This window comes from Ranitomeya variabilis, chromosome 2 (genome assembly GCF_051348905.1).
Source record: "Ranitomeya variabilis isolate aRanVar5 chromosome 2, aRanVar5.hap1, whole genome shotgun sequence".
NCBI classification, from domain to species: domain Eukaryota; kingdom Metazoa; phylum Chordata; class Amphibia; order Anura; family Dendrobatidae; genus Ranitomeya; species Ranitomeya variabilis.
In genome coordinates, this window is record NC_135233.1 from 206,688,028 (window position 1) to 206,704,631 (window position 16,604).

Consider the following 16,604-nt stretch of genomic DNA (forward strand, 5'->3'; position numbering starts at 1 on the left):
TTTTGTAGCCAGCCAAGAGTCTTTCAATTCTTGTTTGAGGGATTTTCCTCCATTCCATTCTGTGTGATTCCTGGGCCGTCTTCCATCCTCTGCCATTTTTGAGGTCTAGCCACAGATTTTCAAGGATGTTCAGATCAGGGGACTGTAAGGGCCATTGTAAAACCTTCTGCTTGCGACTTTTGAGTTTGTCTATTTTGTATTTTGTGTGTTTAGGATCATTATTAGTGATGAGCGAGTGTGCTTGGGTGACCTAGTATTTATGACTGCTCGGAGATTTAGTTTTCATTGCGGCAGCTGAATGATTTACAGCTACTAGCCTGCTTGAATACATGTGGGGATTCCTTAGCAACCAGGCATCCCCCACATGTACTCAGCCTGGCAAATAGCTATAAATCATTCAGCTGCCACGATGAAAACTAAATCTCCGAGCAGTCATAAATACTCGGAGGTCACTCGAGCAACGAGTACACTCGCTCATCACTAATCATTATCCATTTGTAGAAGTCAGCCTCTTTTCACCTTCAGTTTTTTACAGATGGTGTTATGTTTGCATCAACAATTTGTTGACATTTCATTGAATCAATTTTTCTTTCTACCAGTAAAATGTTCCCCGTGCCATTGGGGTTGTGTTGCAACCGAAGCATGATTGATCCACCGCCATGCTTAAAGGGAACCTGTCACCCCGTTTTTTGAAGATGAGCTAAAAATAGCGTTAAATAGGGGCAGAGCTGGGCGTTACATTAGTGTATTTTGTGTGCCTTTATTACCCACCTATGCTGCCGAAATACCTTTGCAAAGTCGCCGTTTTGTGCTGTCACTCACGCTGGTCTGGTCCTATGGGCGTGGTGACAGCGCTGTTTCTCCCCCAGATCAGGCTCATCATTCCGTTGGTGGCGTAGTGGTGTGCGCATGTCCAACAGAGAATATCCACTGCCCAGGTGATGAAAAAGAGCGCGATCTGCGCTATTCAGCTGTTTACCGGTGGGCGCTGCCATCTTTCTTCTGACGCGCGTGTGCAGATGGAGCGCTCTGCTGCCCGGGGCTTCAGGAAAATGGCCGCGGGATGCCGCGCATGCGCAGATGGAGATCGCGGCTGCCATTTTCCTGAAGCCCCGGGCAGCAGAGCGCTCCATCTACGCACGCGTGGCCATCTTTCCTGTGGAAAACGGCTGAATAGCGCAGATCGCGCTCTTTTTCATCACCTGGGCAGTGGATATTCTCTGTTGGACATGCGCACACCACTACGCCAGCAACGTAATGATGAGCAGGATTCTGGGGGAGAAACAGCGCTGTCACCACGCCCATAGGACCAGACCAGCGTGAGTGACAGCACAAAACGGCGACTTTGCAAAGGTATTTCGGCAGCATAGGTGGGTAATAAAGGCACACAAAGACACTAATGTAACGCCCAGCTCTGCCCCTATTTAATGCTATTTTGAGCTCATCTTCAAAAAACGGGGTGACAGGTTCCCTTTAATGGTTGGCAAGATGTTATTTTCCTGAAGTTTTGTGCCCTTTTTTTTCCACAAATACCTTTTGATCATTGTGGCATACGCAGCATCAATAGTAAAACGTTGGTCACAGGGTTAATAGCAGTGTCAACGGACTGCGTTACACTGCAGGGGGCACTGACGGAGAGTAGGAAGGGGCGAATTTGCGGCCGGACTGTGCCCGTCGCTGATTGGTCGCGACCGCTAGGCTGCAACCAATCAGCGACGCGGGATTTCCGTGACAGACAGATGGAAGTACCCCTTAGACGATTATATATATATATATATATACTAGATTGTGGCCCGATTCTAACGCATCGAGTATTCTAGAATATGCATGTCCCCGTAGTATATGGACAATGATGATTCCAGAATTCGCGGCAGACTGCCCGTCGCTGATTGGTCGAGGCAACCTTTATGACATCATCGTCGCCATGGCAACCATTATGACATCTACGTCGATACTGTGCCCGTCTCTGATTGGTCGAGGCCGCCAGGCCTGTGCCCGTCGCTGATTGGTCGAGGCCTGGCGGCCTCGACCAATCAGACGCGGGATTTCCAGGACAGACAGAAAAACCTTTAGACAAATATATATATATTTTTTTTCCGACTAAAATACAAAGGAAATGTGTCCTCTGTAACTTTAGGTCTTTAGAGATCATTTCATCCTCAACTTGCTTAACTGTTCGCAATAACGGTAATTTTGACCAGGGGTGCCCAAACTTTTACATGCCACCGTATATGGTTATTATACAGGAAGAATGTTTCCTAATGTTTTTTTTTTTTTTTTTTTCAAGTAAAATCCATTTTATCTTCAGTTTTGTATGTTTTATTGTCAGTCCGTAAAAGTGGCATAATACTTTGACAACATTATTCCCAGCTGCGACCTCGGAGTCAGTGATGCATCCAGACGTCTTCCCCGTGCTAATACCGTGCCATTGCCGCGCTGTTTCCAACCAGTTCAGCATTTTGTTCCCCCCCACCAGTCCTCCTGTCAGGGTCTTACGTTCCTTGTCTTCCTTTATGCTCGTTATTGAGTCAAGCCCATCTGAGCGTCCGACCTGCTCAATTTGAGTACTGAGCACTCGAGCATTTTGTTGCTCGCTTTTCACTAATTGCATCATAAAGACCCAAATTACTGATCTGAAAAACGAGTGCAATGTCCAAAATGTGCTGCATCATGGAGCTCCAGCTCCACTCATCTCTCAAGGTGGAAGGATCAGAGCAGGAATACCCTTTTAAAGGGACTCTGTCACCTGAATTTGGTGGGACCAGTTTTGGGTCATATGGGCGGGGTTTTCGGGTGTTTGATTCACCCTTTCCTTACCCGCTGGCTGCATGCTGGCCGCAATATTGGATTGAAGTTCATTCTCTGTCCTCCGGAGTACACGCCTGCGCAAGGCAATATTGTCTTGCGCTGGCGTGTACTCTGCAGGGGGAAAAAAATTCCAAGTGCAAAAAGGTGCAGTCCCACACTTGTTTTTTGTTTGGCTTTTTTGCTAGGTTCACTAAATGCTAAAACTGACCTGCCACTATGATTCTCCAGGTCATTATGAGTTCATAGACCCCAAACATGTCTAGGTTCTTTATCTAAGTGGTGAAAAAAAATTCCAAAATTTGCTAAAAAGAAAAAAAAATTGCGCCATTTTCCGATACCCGTAACGTCTCCATTTTTCGTGATCTGGCGTCGGGTGAGGGCTTATTTTTTGTGTGCCGAGCTGACATTAATACCACATTTGTGCAGATACGTTCTTTTGATCGCCCGTTATTGCATTTTAATGCAATGTCGAGGCGACTAAAAAAACGTAATTCTGTCGTTTTGACTTTTTTTTTTCTTGCTACGCTGTTTATCAATCAGATTAATCGTTTTTTTTTATTGATCTGGCGATTCTGAACGCGGCAATACCAAATATGTGTATGCTTGATTTTTTTATTATTTTGAATGGGGCGAAAGGGGGGTGATTTGAACTTTTTTATATATTTTTTTCATATTTTTTTTTTAATTTTTATTTTTTTTTTCTCTACTGTTGGCATGCTTCAATATCCTCCATGGGAGACTAGAAGCCGGCATAGCCTGATCGGCTCTGCTACATAGAGGTGATGGTCAGATCGCCCCTATGTAGTAGAACTAGACTTGCTATGAGCGTCGACCACAGGGTGGCGCTCATAGCAATCCGGCATCAACAACCATAGAGGTCTGAGACTTCTGGTTGTCATGCCGATGCACTACTGACACCCAATCACGTGATGGGGGTCAGCGGTGCCCATATTTCTGGCCCGTTGACCGCAACTGTGTGTTAAATCGCTAGTCTGCCTGCGCCTATCGAGGGCAAATGTTAGCGGTTTAAGGCTATGTGCACACATTGCGGATTAGGCTTAGGAATTTCTGGTGCGGATTCTGTCTCTCCTGGCAGAAAACGCACCTGCATTTTTTTTGTGCGGTTCCGCAGCGTTTTTTGTGCCTTTTTGCTGCGTTTTTTACCCCTGCGGTTTTCTACAATGGAATGGGTACAAAAACGCTGCAGATTCACAAAATAGAAGTGACATGCTACTTCTTTTAAACCGCAGCGGATTTTCCGCAAAGTGTGTACAGCATTTTTTTTTCTCATTGGTTTACATTGTACTGTAAATCAATTGCGGATCTGCAGCGTTTCTGCACCTCAAAAAACGCTGCGGATCCGCAGAGAATCCGCAACGTATGCACATACCCTAAAACAGCTGGCATGTCCCGGCTTTGATGTGGGCTCATCGTCGGAGTCTGCATCAAAGCGGGGGTGCTGCCATGCTAATGTGAGGCCCATTATCCAGCGTGGGGTCATTAACCAGAATTAGAGGGCACACAGGGTGTTGTGACCATCAAAGGTCTGCATGGGGCATTCCTACTTTCTATGGACAAAATGTGGAAGCTGTTTTCTATGGCACTTGCATGGAGTATTAATATTTTCTAGAGATATTTTTACCATTTAGAGGCCACAAAGGGGGCATTATTATGTAGGGGCACAGCGGTGGGCATTATTATGTAGGGGCACAGCAGTGGGCACTATTATGCAGGGGCACAGCGGTGGGCATTATGAAGGGGCACAGCGGTGGGCACTATTATGTAGGGGCACAGCGGTGGGCACTATTTAGGGGCACAGCGGCGGGCACTATTATGCAGGGGCACAGCGGTGGGCATTATTATGTAGGGGCACAGCGGTGGGCATTATGCAGGGGCACAGCGGTGGGCACTATTATGTAGAGGCACAGTGGTGGGCAGTAATATGCAGCGGCACAGCACTGGGCAGTATTATGTAGGGGCACAGCGGTGAGCAGTATTTTGTTATTGTGCCACACCACAGCAGGTGCAGTAATAGGGACACCTACGGCATCAGTTTCTCAGTATTGGGGTACTAGTAGGATGAGGAGTTTGTGCAGGTTGGGGATAGATGGTGACTGTGCTGAAAATATGAGAAGTGAAACGTGTCTTTGTTGTATTCTCTGCAGCGGAGTCCTGGCTGGAAGTTGTGTTGGTCTGGGCCAAATGGAAATGACGGGAAAAGAGAACGATTCCATCAGATCGCACTTTAGTGGTAAGTCATTATCTAGCACACTGTTTGCAGCCGATTTCCTTGCTCTGCTGCCATCTAGTGGTTATATTTAATTACTACAACTGAACATTTTTTTTTATTTTTTTTTTTTTAACCACGGAGATTTTTTCGCTCTCCTTCTTTCCAGAGCCATAACTTTATTTTTTCGTCAATATGGCCATGTGAGGGCTTATTTTTTGCAGGACAAGTTGTACTTTTGAACGACATCATTGGTTTTACCATGTCGTGTAACAGAAAACGGGAAAAAAAAATCCAAGTGCGATGAAATTGCAAAACATTGCTACCCCACACTTGTTTTTTGTTTGGCTTTTTGCTAGGTTCACTAAATGCTAAAACTGACCTGCCATTATGATTCTCCAGGTAGTTATGAGTCATATATATATATATATATATACTTGGCACACACTATATTGATGCAGTGAAAAAGGTTTAATAAGGTACAGTCTATACAGTACTAGACGTTTTGGTCTTTATGACCTTCATCAAAGTACTAATGTGGTGTACAAAAGCAAGGGGGCAGACTTCCCCTTAGGCCGGTTTCACACGTCAGTGGCTCCGGTACGTGTGGTGACAGTTTTCTCACGTACCGGAGACACTGACTCACGTAGACACATTAAACTCAAGGTGTCTCTGCACATGTCAGTGTGTTTTCGCGGACGGTGTGTCCATTTGCAAAACACGGAGACATGTCAGTGTTCGTGGGAGCGCACGGATCACACGGACCCATTAAAGTCAATGGGTCCGTGTAAAACACGTACCGCACACGGATGCTGTCCGTGTGCCGTGCAGGAGACAGCGCTACAGTAAGGGCTGTCCCCCCAGCGTGGTACTGAAGCCGCCATTCATCCTTTCTCTCCAGCAGCGTTTGCTGGAGAGAAGGAATGAAAAATCAATGTTTTTATTATTATTTTTGTCTTTAAAATAAAGATCCTTGTCACCTCCCCCCTCCCACCCCCTGTGCGCCCGCCCGCTGGAAATAAAATACCCAGCTCCCTCGATGCTTCCTCTCAGCGTCGCAGCTTGTCCTGTGTGAGTGGAGCCGCATATTCATCACTGTAATGAGCGGTACCACGTGACCGCTCATACAGGAAGAAGCTGCGGAGCTGAGAGGAAGCAGCGAGGGAGGTGGGTATTTTATTTCCAGCGGGTGGGCACACAGGGGGTGGGAGGGGGAGGTTGCCGTGAACTTGATTTTAAACACAAAAAAAAAAAAAGGATTTTTCATTCCTTCTCTCCAGCGAACGCTGCAGGGAAGGAATGAATTCCGGCTTCAGCACCAGAAGCAGGGGACAGCGCTTATCTCTAGCGCTGTCTCCTGCACGGTCCGTGTGGTCCTCAGTGGGCATACGGGCGGCACACGGCTGCCGCACGTGTGCCACACTGATGTGCTACGTGAGCACACGGACACGGATAACCCTGGTACCGGAATTATCTGGACGTGTGGGACTGGCTTTAAGAGCACTTGTGATGCGAGTGCCTAATGAGGTCAAGTAGCTGTAGAGATGTGGAAAAAGACGCGGTATCCACCGCTAGTCATTGACGGACGTCCTCATTAGGCACTCGCATCACCAGTGCTCTTAAGGGGAAGTCTGCCCCCTTGCTTTTGTACACCATATTAGTACTTTGATGAAGGTCATAAAGACCGAAACGTCTACTGCTGTACAGACTGTACCTTAGGCTACGTTCACATTTGCGGCCAGCGCCGCAGCGTCGGGCGCCGCAGCGGCGCCGCATGCGTCATGCGCCCCTATATTTAACATGGGGGCGCATGGACATGCGGCGCACTTGCGTTTTGCGCCGCATGCGTCGCTGCGGCGCCCGCGTCGGGGCGCAGAGGACGCAGCAAGTTGCATTTTTGCTGCGTCCAAATTCAATGAAAAAAACGACGCATGCGGCGCAAAACGCAGCGTTGTGCATGCGTTTTGCTGCGTTTTTGTTTGCGTTGTGCGCTGCGGCGCCGACGCTGCGGCGCACAACGCAAATGTGAACGTAGCCTAACTAAACCTTTTTCACTGCATCAATATAGTGTGTGCCAAGTTTATATATAACTGGACACGGATTGGGCCCCTACTTGCGCACCACTATAAGGGTACGTGGCCACGTTCAGGATGCCGGTGGTTTGGATGGAGCGGCAAACTCGCTCCGTCCCCTTCTGGAGACGCGATGATGCCGGATGTGTTCATTGCAAACATCCAGAATCATCGCACCCCGCACATAGGGCCCTGTGTTTTCCCTTGCGGCGGCGCAGCGTCACCGCAAGGTAAACGGACATGCTGCGATCTAAAAAGATGCGCTGCAAATCCGGATCAGGTAACACGAGTGACGTCACACATCATGCTGCACAGCGCCGTAACATCACCCGCGGCAGCACAGACTCCCAGACCCAGGCAAGTATCCGCGCCCCCTCCCCCCCACACACTGCAGTCCCCGTATCCGCGCCCCCTCCCCCCACACACTGCAGCCCCCGTATCCGCGCCCCCTCAGCTCCTCTCACTGTCATCTCTCCTCACTCACACTCAGCTCCTACTTCCTGGTATCAGGTTTACAGTACAGGAGGCCCCGCCCCTTCCGGTGACATCATCTCGTCACATGGGTATGACGTCAGCAGAGGTCCTTTCGCCCACTTGGATTTTGCCTCTTTCCTGTGGTTATATGGAAACAGGTGTAAGAGGAGACTGCACAGGTGCGGGGGACGAGGGGGCGTACAGGTGAGGGGGCGTACAGTGCGGGGTGTACAGGTGAGGGGGCGTACAGTGCGGGGTGTACAGGTGAGGGGGACGAGGGGGCGTACAGTGCGGGGTGTACAGGTGAGGGGGCGTACAGTGGGGTGTACAGGTGAGGGGGCGTACAGTGTGGGGTGAACAGGTGAGGGGGCGTACAGTGCGGGGTGTACAGGTGAGGGGGCGTACAGTGGGGTGTACAGGTGAGGGGGCGTACAGTGTGGGGTGAACAGGTGAGGGGGCGTACAGTGCGGGGTGTACAGGTGAGGGGGCATACAGTGGGGTGTACAGGTGAGGGGGCGTACAGTGTGGGGTGAACAGGTGAGGGGGACGAGGGGGCGTACAGTGAGGGGGCGTACAGTGCGGGGTGTACAGGTGAGGGGGCATACAGTGTGGGGTGTACAGGTGAGGGGGCGTACAGTGTGGGGTGAACAGGTGAGGGGGACGAGGGGGCGTACAGTGTGGGGTGTACAGGTGAGGGGCGTACAGTGTGGGGTGAACAGGTGAGGGGGACGAGGGGGCGTACAGTGAGGGGGCGTACAGTGCGGGGTGTACAGGTGAGGGGGCATACAGTGCGGGGTGTACAGGTGAGGGGGCGTACAGTGTGGGGTGAACAGGTGAGGGGGACGAGGGGGCGTACAGTGCGGGGTGTACAGGTGAGGGGGCGTACAGTGCGGGGTGTACAGGTGAGGGGGCATACAGTGCGGGGTGTACAGGTGAGGGGGCGTACAGTGTGGGGTGAACAGGTGAGGGGGACGAGGGGGCGTACAGTGCGGGGTGTACAGGTGAAGGGGGCGTACAGTGTGGGGTGAACAGGTGAGGGGGACGAGGGGGCGTACAGTGCGGGGTGTACAGGTGAAGGGGGCGTACAGTGCGGGGTGTACAGGTGAGGGGGCGTACAGTGTGGGGTGAACAGGTGAGGGGGACGAGGGGGCGTACAGTGCGGGGTGTACAGGTGAAGGGCGTACAGTGCGGGGTGTACAGGTGAGGGGGCGTACAGTGCGGGGTGAACAGGTGAGGGGGACGAGGGGGCGTACAGTGCGGGGTGTACAGGTGAGGGGGCGTACAGTGTGGGGTGTACAGGTGAAGGGGGCGTACAGTGCGGGGTGTACAGGTGAAGGGGGCGTACAGTGCGGGGTGTACAGGTGAAGGGGGCGTACAGTGCGGGGTGTACAGGTGAGGGGGCGTACAGTGCGGGGTGTACAGGTGAGGGGGCGTACAGTGCGGGGTGTACAGGTGAGGGGGCGTACAGTGCGGGGTGTACAGGTGAGGGGGACGAGGGGGCGTACAGTGTGGGGTGTACAGGTGAGGGGGCGTACAGTGCGGGGTGTGCTGGTGAGGGGGATGCGGGGTGTGCCGGTGTGGGGGATTATTTCTGTCTTTCTGCTGTGGATGATGAGTCAGATGCGTTTATTTCTAATCACGTGATTGCAGTGAATATGGCGCCTTTGCTCCTCGTGCTTAACCACTTCATGACTGGAGTATTTCTTCCATCTGAACATTATGTCATCACTAGATATAGGCTCTATGCTATCACATCGGGAGTGACGTGAAATGACAGCCATGTCGTTACCGTGCATGAGCGGGTAGAGCGCGCAGTTGTGGCTGTTACTGCGCATGCGCGGGAATAGCGGTGACGTGAATGTCACTTGCGCAGGAGCAGTTCATGGCCTGCGCACGTGACACTGCCGTGGTGCCTTACGAGATTCGGGGACAGCGGCCAGAAGTCTCAACTGGCGACTATATATAGAGATGGACAAGCTCTTTAATATGGAGGCCAGTGTGGGGATCTGCTGTGTGGCATCAGATCACCCTCCAGAAATATTCACCAGGAAATTACATGGCGTCCTCTCAGACATCGTGTTGGGCATGTAATACACGTCTGTGCCTGCTGTACACTGCTTGTGTCGTGTGACTGAGGCCAGTGTTGCCCAGTGGATCTGATTGATTTGCTCATTGCTCTCCTTTATGACTTTGATATCAGGACAACCAGACTGAAGCTCTCGGTGTAGTGGGTGTTTTATGTACGATCTTACAGCCACGTGTGTATTGTGTCTTTTCAGAGCCGCCGCCACCATGTCCGAGTCCGACATCCTTCATTTCCACTTTGCGCAGCAAGGAGATGACGTCTTACAGAAGATGAATATCCTCCGAGAGCAGAATCTGTTCTGTGACGTGTCCGTGTACATTAACGACGCCGAGTTCCACGGCCATAAGGTTGTGTTTGCCGCTTGCTCTACATTCATGAGGGACCAGTTTCTGCTGAACCAGTCCAGGCAGGTGCGGATCACTATATTACAGAATGCAGAAGTGGGACAAAAATTACTTCTCTCTTGCTACACCGGGGTCCTGGAGGTTAGAAGAAAAGAGCTTCTGAAGTATCTAACCGCAGCCAGTTACTTGCAAATGGTTCACATTGTAGAAAGGTGCACGGAAGCCCTGTCACGTTACCTGCAGAGTGAGACACCCTGTGACAACGATGAAACCAAGCAAACGGTTAAAAGTCCCCAATGTCCTACCAAGATGGACCCCGTGAAAGGTCGGGAGAAGGACTGCGAGATCATTGAGCTGTCGGAAGACAGCCAGCTAAACCTGGACTACCAGGTAAAGAAGGAGGAACCCCATCAGGAGCAGCTGCACAGTCTGGATGAGGAAAAGGCCGATCTGTCCGCTGTGCAAATTGACTACAAAGACAATGACATCTGTGTCTTCAGGATGGGCTCCATGTCCGACCATGAGAACAATGTGGACAGCGAGCCCTTCTCTCAGCCCTGCACATCCTCTAAATCCAATATGTACTATTCGGACACGCAGCACGCCATGATTAACTCCACGGTGGAGAACCGCATGAGTGATTTACCCCCCAGTCACTTCCAGAACTTTCAAGAAGGAGGAAATCCATCTTCTGGTATCTTTCCAGGGCTTCAGAGTCCTGCGGAGGGGGTCTGTACTTGGAGGCATCAGTGCCCCAAGTGCCCACGCGGGTTTCTACATTTGGAAAATTATCTACGCCACTTAAAGATGCACAAACTGTTCTTGTGCTTGCAGTGCGGAAAGACGTTCACCCAGAAGAAGAACTTGAACAGACACATCCGGGGACACATGGGAATTAGGCCGTTTCAATGCTCCGTGTGTCTGAAAACTTTTACTGCTAAGACTACCTTGCAGGACCACCTCAATATCCACAGCGGGGACCGTCCCTACAAGTGCCACTGCTGTGACATGGATTTTAAGCACAAGTCGGCCCTGAAAAAACATCTCAGCTCAGTTCATGCAAAAAGTGGAGAGAAGCCAGGCCTGGAAACTATTACAAAGATCACTATAGATTATGATTAATCTCCTAATGTCTTAAAGGGGATTTATCACTTCTCAGTGGCCGTGTATGGGGTTAGAATGTTATTCCCATCTCTGTCTTTCATGGCTGAGATGGAAATAACTGCTACAACGTCCCGGTCACCAGAGGTGGGGTTACTAAAATATTTGCTGTTTGCATGCCTCCCATAGACATTAATGGGAATTATGGTAACGGCAGAGGAAAGTGAGCTACACTGTTGGCGTAACGCTCGTCATTTCCATAACGTTCCTCAATATCTACGGGAGTTACACAAAGGGTGCACGCAGCCGGTTTCTTAACCCAGTCTCAATCCTGAAGTCTCAATCAAATTTTTTGGCTTTTTCAGATTCAGTTGATGAATAAAAAATGGGTGGGAAAAATAAGCAGACGCCTTATTATTATTATTTTTCTTTTTTATCTCTCATCTTTTTCCGAATCTGTCCGCATTGGTTGGATACGCTTCAATCTCTCGGATTTTTAAGTGGAAAATCTCTAGCGTGTTATAGTAGCTACTAACAGAAAATGTTATCAAGTTTTTTTTCCCCCTCCAAAAAAATCATGCTGCAGATTTAACCTCTATAATAATAATCTTTATTTATATAGCGCCAACATATTCCGCAGCCCTTCACAGTTTAACAGTTTCAAACACAACAGTCATAGGTAACAACGTTAACAATACAGTAATAAAGCAAAATAAGACGACCCTGCTCGTGAGAGCTTACAATCTACAATGAGGTGGGGAGATACAAAGTACAGGTGTGTATTTACAATGATGTATTTACAATGATGGTCCAGCCATCTTCAGGGGGTGGGGGATAGATGGAGATAGTGAATGGGCTACACACACACACAAACAAACATAAAATGACTTTGATTAGTTAATGTGGTAGGCCGCTCTGAACAAATGTGTTTTGAGCGAGCGCCTAAAACTATGCAAGTTGTGGATGGTCCTAATATCTTGGGGTAGAGCATTCCAGAGGATTGGCGCAGCACGGGAGAAGTGTTAGGGTATGTGTCCACGGTCAGTAAACGCTGCTTGTTTGACGCTGCGCAGAGCTGCAGCGTCAAACACGCAGCGTCCAGATGTTCCAGCATAGTGGAGGGGATTTTATGAAATCCCGTGTCCACTATGCGTGGAAACACGCATCCGACTTCCCTGCGACTCCGGACATGCTGCGCATCTTTTCAGATCGCAGCATGTCCGTGCTACCTGCGGCGACGCTGCGTCGCCGCAAGTAATATCACAGGGCGCTATGCGAGGGTGCGATGATCCCGGATGTGTACAGTTAACACATCCGGCATCATCGCGTCCCAGAAAGGGGGCGGGGCTTAGCGCCGAGCGGCTTCGCCGCTCCGGCGATACCGCCGGCCATCCTGACCGTGGACACGCAGCCTTAGAGTCGGGAGTGGGAGGTACGGATTAGTGCAGAGGTTAGTCGAAAGTCGTTTGCAGAGCGCAGTGGTCGGTTAGGCCGATAGACAGAAATGAGGGAGGAGATGTAAGGGGGTGCCGCACTGTGGAGAGCTTTGTGGGTGAGAAAAAACCTCTGCTTTTTTCCCTTTGTAATACACTGACGATCAACAGTAAAATCTATATTAAATACTCGCTGATTTTGTTGCAGATTTCAGGCTAAATCTGCAGCGGATATTATTGTACACGAGAAAGGTGAATCCACGGCATGTCGTTATTCTGCTGCAGATTTAGGGCTGTATTTTCGGTCCATCCGACAAAACATCGGAACGCACTGGGACAAATGCTATTCTATGGTTTCATGGATATGTCTGACTTCTTAGGGTATGTGTCCACGTTCAGGAAACGCTGCGTTTTTGACGCAGCGCTGAGCCGCAGCGTCAAAAACGCAGCGTCCAGATGTTACAGCATAGTGGAGGGGATTTAATGAAATCCCGACTCCACTATGCGTTAAAAAACGCATGCGTTTTTGCCGCGAAAACGCACATGCGGTGCGTTTTTTCAAAACGCAGCATGTTGCTACAATGAGCAAACCACGCAGGAACACCGCATGTGACCTGCCGGTGACCTCAGGTGCAGTTTTGGTCAGGATTTTACCTGCATAAAATCCTGACCAAAGCCTGAAGCAATTCTGAACGTGGACACATACCCTTACTCTGACAGTCTGTCCTAGGAAAAAAATCGCTATTCTCAATTTGCAAAAATCAGGTGAGAGTCAGTCATGCAAGTCAGTGAGTCCATGGAAAAAAATCGTTCTGCACTCGAACATCTGAGTACGGTCTGATTTTGACAGACGAGAAATATATATATTTTTTCCATCTTCTCTTAATCTGTGAAAATCTGAGCACACTCTGATTAGGGTGTGATTAGCACAATCAGCCCCCGATTTTCTCAGATGAGAGCTTATACATTGACGTGACCCCGGTGTTACACTGACGACTTCACCCGTAGCAATCCAGAGGGTGATAATTATCGCCAACTCACAGCATAAGAAAGGAAAAAAAAAAAAATCACGATTTGGTTATAACCAATGATGAACTCTCATAAATAACTAAAACAATGAATCCTCACCGAATATTGAATAATTTATCCGTCTTGATCTTTAAAGGGCTCGTCCCATCTGGTCTTCAGGAGCGCACAGCTCTTGGCGCAGAGCAATAATGTTAACCGAAAAGGAAAGATAGAAGAACGGCGGCAGACTCATCTTGTTTTTTTTTCTATTTTTTAATATGATGATAATCTGTAAATAGGAAAAATGTCCCTATTTAAAAATCATTCTGTTCCTCCGCTCCTGTGGTTCGATCTGCAGTCCTGATTCTGATTTTTGTACCTTTTATTATGGTGTAATGTGATCAGGCTTTGCAGACAAGATGCTTATTTTCCTTCTAGATCTTGAGTGACTAGCATATAATATATTGTGGTGTTAAGTGGTGACGTTGTTAGAACATTTTACATTCTCACTGATTACATTTGTTACTGACCTTCTGGAATAAAAAGGCTATTCCTGTATTATGCTGTTACGGTGTATCACTAGGATGTGCTGTCCATTTAGGATCTATGGGTGATCCTACTGGTGAGAACCTTTTTCTTAGGATTGATGAGATCCCCACCAACCATAAAGTGCTGCATTAAAGGGGGGTACTCTAACCATTGACATACCCACCTACCGCGAGAGAGGGTAGATGGCTCCAATAAAATAGACATTGGCCTTGCTGTTCCTGTAACTCCCACAGATGTTAATGGACAGAGCGTTTCATACCTTGTCTTTTCCATTTTTGGCCAGAGACCTCCATTCTGATAGATGAAGGATGGTATAATTGGTCAGAATACCCTTTTAAATATTTCACATAAGGACCACCGTAATATTGTCATCTACTAATTCTCCTCCTTAAGAGGGGAATGGCTCCATATAGCTCTTTCACTGCTAAGGACATATGTTACTATGTCATGCCTTTAAAGGGGTAATTTATAGGATATCTGTAGATTTGATGTCACTGCCCATACTCGCCTCCCGATACGGAAAGTAACAAAGCCAGAGTACCCCCTTTAAGTGGTTGTCACAAGTAGAATATAAGGGATAGAGATTTGCTCTGTAGGCTCTATCTACAATTTGCAATTCACCCTGAGACTAGCTACTTTGTCTCCCATATACTCAACACAGAAAAAGAGAGATTCTTGCATTTTTTTTTCATTTAGTAGCGCACAGAAAAGCTGCATGTGTGCTGAACAGTGTTGCTGTGAATCCAGCACTGCTAGAATCTGCTCCATCTTTTTCTTTTCATTACGTCACATTCCGTTCCTCCTTAATCTTCCTCCTTCCCAACTCTATAACCTTCAATATGCTGTGTAACCTGACCTCTCACCATGGTGGCAGTGGGATTTGAGCTATTTTCTAAGTCTACGGTGAGTTCAGGAAGCAGCTGCGAGCAGGAACGATGGTGATGGTCTGTAGCCCTTGCCCACGTTATAACCTGATTTTCACATATTGGAGTTATTTGCAAATCTACCAATCGCCCACTAATCAGGACTCTTGTGCCATCCGTGACTGTGTGCTACCAGGATCGGGATCATGAAGATTTTTTTTTTTTTTTTGGTTCTTTCAGTTTATTATTTTTGAGAAGATGTATGCATGCCGACTTTATGTGGCACCTTTTTTAGGAGATGTGTTTCTTCTATTCAGCGTGTCAGATTTTTTTTTTTTTTTGCTTTAAACCAAGAATTTTTATTCTTCAAGAAGGTAACTGATAAAATACGGGGTGGTGGTCTTACATTCTACCTACCTGATATATAAGTCTGGGCTTTCATTTAACTTCTTTTTTTTCTGGTTTTATTGGTGCATGTTAAAAGTGCGAAAATGTGTTTGAAAAACCTTTGCTTTGAAAGGGTTAAATTTACGTATTTTATTTTTCATTCTTACTATGTATGCATATTTTATTTATAATTTAGTTCTGATAGTCACACATGGCAGATTTGTTGCAAGAACGTCTGCAGCTACAAAATTGTACCCACTCCACAAGTTGTAATAGCGAATGGCGCCATTTCCGTGGCAAACGCGTCCTATTCAGATAAGTGAGACTGACGCACACATACATGGTCGCCCGCACAGTAAATCTGCAGATGTGAGATTCCTATAGACTGGATAGTAAGACAAGATGAGCAAAAGGTGGCGAGCGCTGATACCATTTTATGTTTTACTTTCTGTAAGTATGTCTCATCCATTTTGGAACGCTGCCCTGGGTCGATCAGCTGAGTGACAGGTAAAGGGGTGGTCTGATCGCATCATAATGATAACGTATCTTTAGGATAGGTCGTCAATATGAGATTAATGGTGATCTAAAACTTGGCGCCCTATGGGGATGTGCACACGTTGCGGATTTTGCTGCGGATTCGCAGAAGTTTTCAATGCATCTACAGTACCATGTAAACCTATGGAAAACCAAATCTGCTGTGCACATGCTGTGGGAAATACCGCGCGGAAACGCTGCATTGTATTTTCTGCAGCATGTCAATTCTTTGTGCGGATTCCGCAGCGTTTTACACCTGCTCCTCAATAGGAATCCGCAGGTGGAATCCACACAAAAAACGCAGGAAATCCGCGGTTAATATTTTTTCAGATTTTTCAAAAAACGGTGCGTAAAAATCCGCACACGAATCCGCAACGTGGGCACATAGCCTAAAGCTCTAGAAGCGGCCGGATGTACACCTACAGGACGGAGTTGCAGAGCACAGCTCCATGCAATGTGTAGCACACAACGTCGGGTACTGCAGAGCAGCTCCTATTCTTTTCAAGGGATGATGTGCAGCGGCTGCTACAAATTGACTGCAGCTGCACATGTGCTTACATTTGGAACAAATACCAGATGATTGCTGGGGATTTGCACCAATTAGATAATGATTTGCTATCCTAAGGATAGGAACCCAATGTAAAAGTCCATGTAGCCTGCACTACATAGGGCTTTCTTGCAGAGTTTGTCAACTTTCGAGTGATGACCAGCAGAACCA

The 16,604-nt window shown here is 48.1% G+C and overlaps 1 protein-coding gene across 3 annotated transcripts; it reads left to right on the plus strand.

Moving 5' to 3' along the window:
* Positions 1–4,972: 4,972 nt before the first annotated feature.
* Positions 4,973–16,124, plus strand: ZBTB6 (zinc finger and BTB domain containing 6). 3 transcript variants are annotated; one of them, XM_077283510.1, is made up of 2 exons: positions 4,973–5,059; positions 9,861–16,124. In XM_077283510.1, exon 2 carries the CDS (start codon positions 9,874–9,876, stop codon positions 11,131–11,133), a length of 1,260 nt encoding a protein of 419 aa, XP_077139625.1. In that variant the 5' UTR covers positions 4,973–5,059; positions 9,861–9,873; the 3' UTR covers positions 11,134–16,124. The 3 variants fall into 3 exon arrangements, with proteins under 3 accessions (XP_077139625.1, XP_077139624.1, XP_077139623.1); XM_077283509.1 differs by lacking the exon at positions 4,973–5,059 and adding an exon at positions 7,642–7,760; XM_077283508.1 differs by lacking the exon at positions 4,973–5,059 and adding an exon at positions 7,667–7,785.
* Positions 16,125–16,604: the final 480 nt, after the last annotated feature.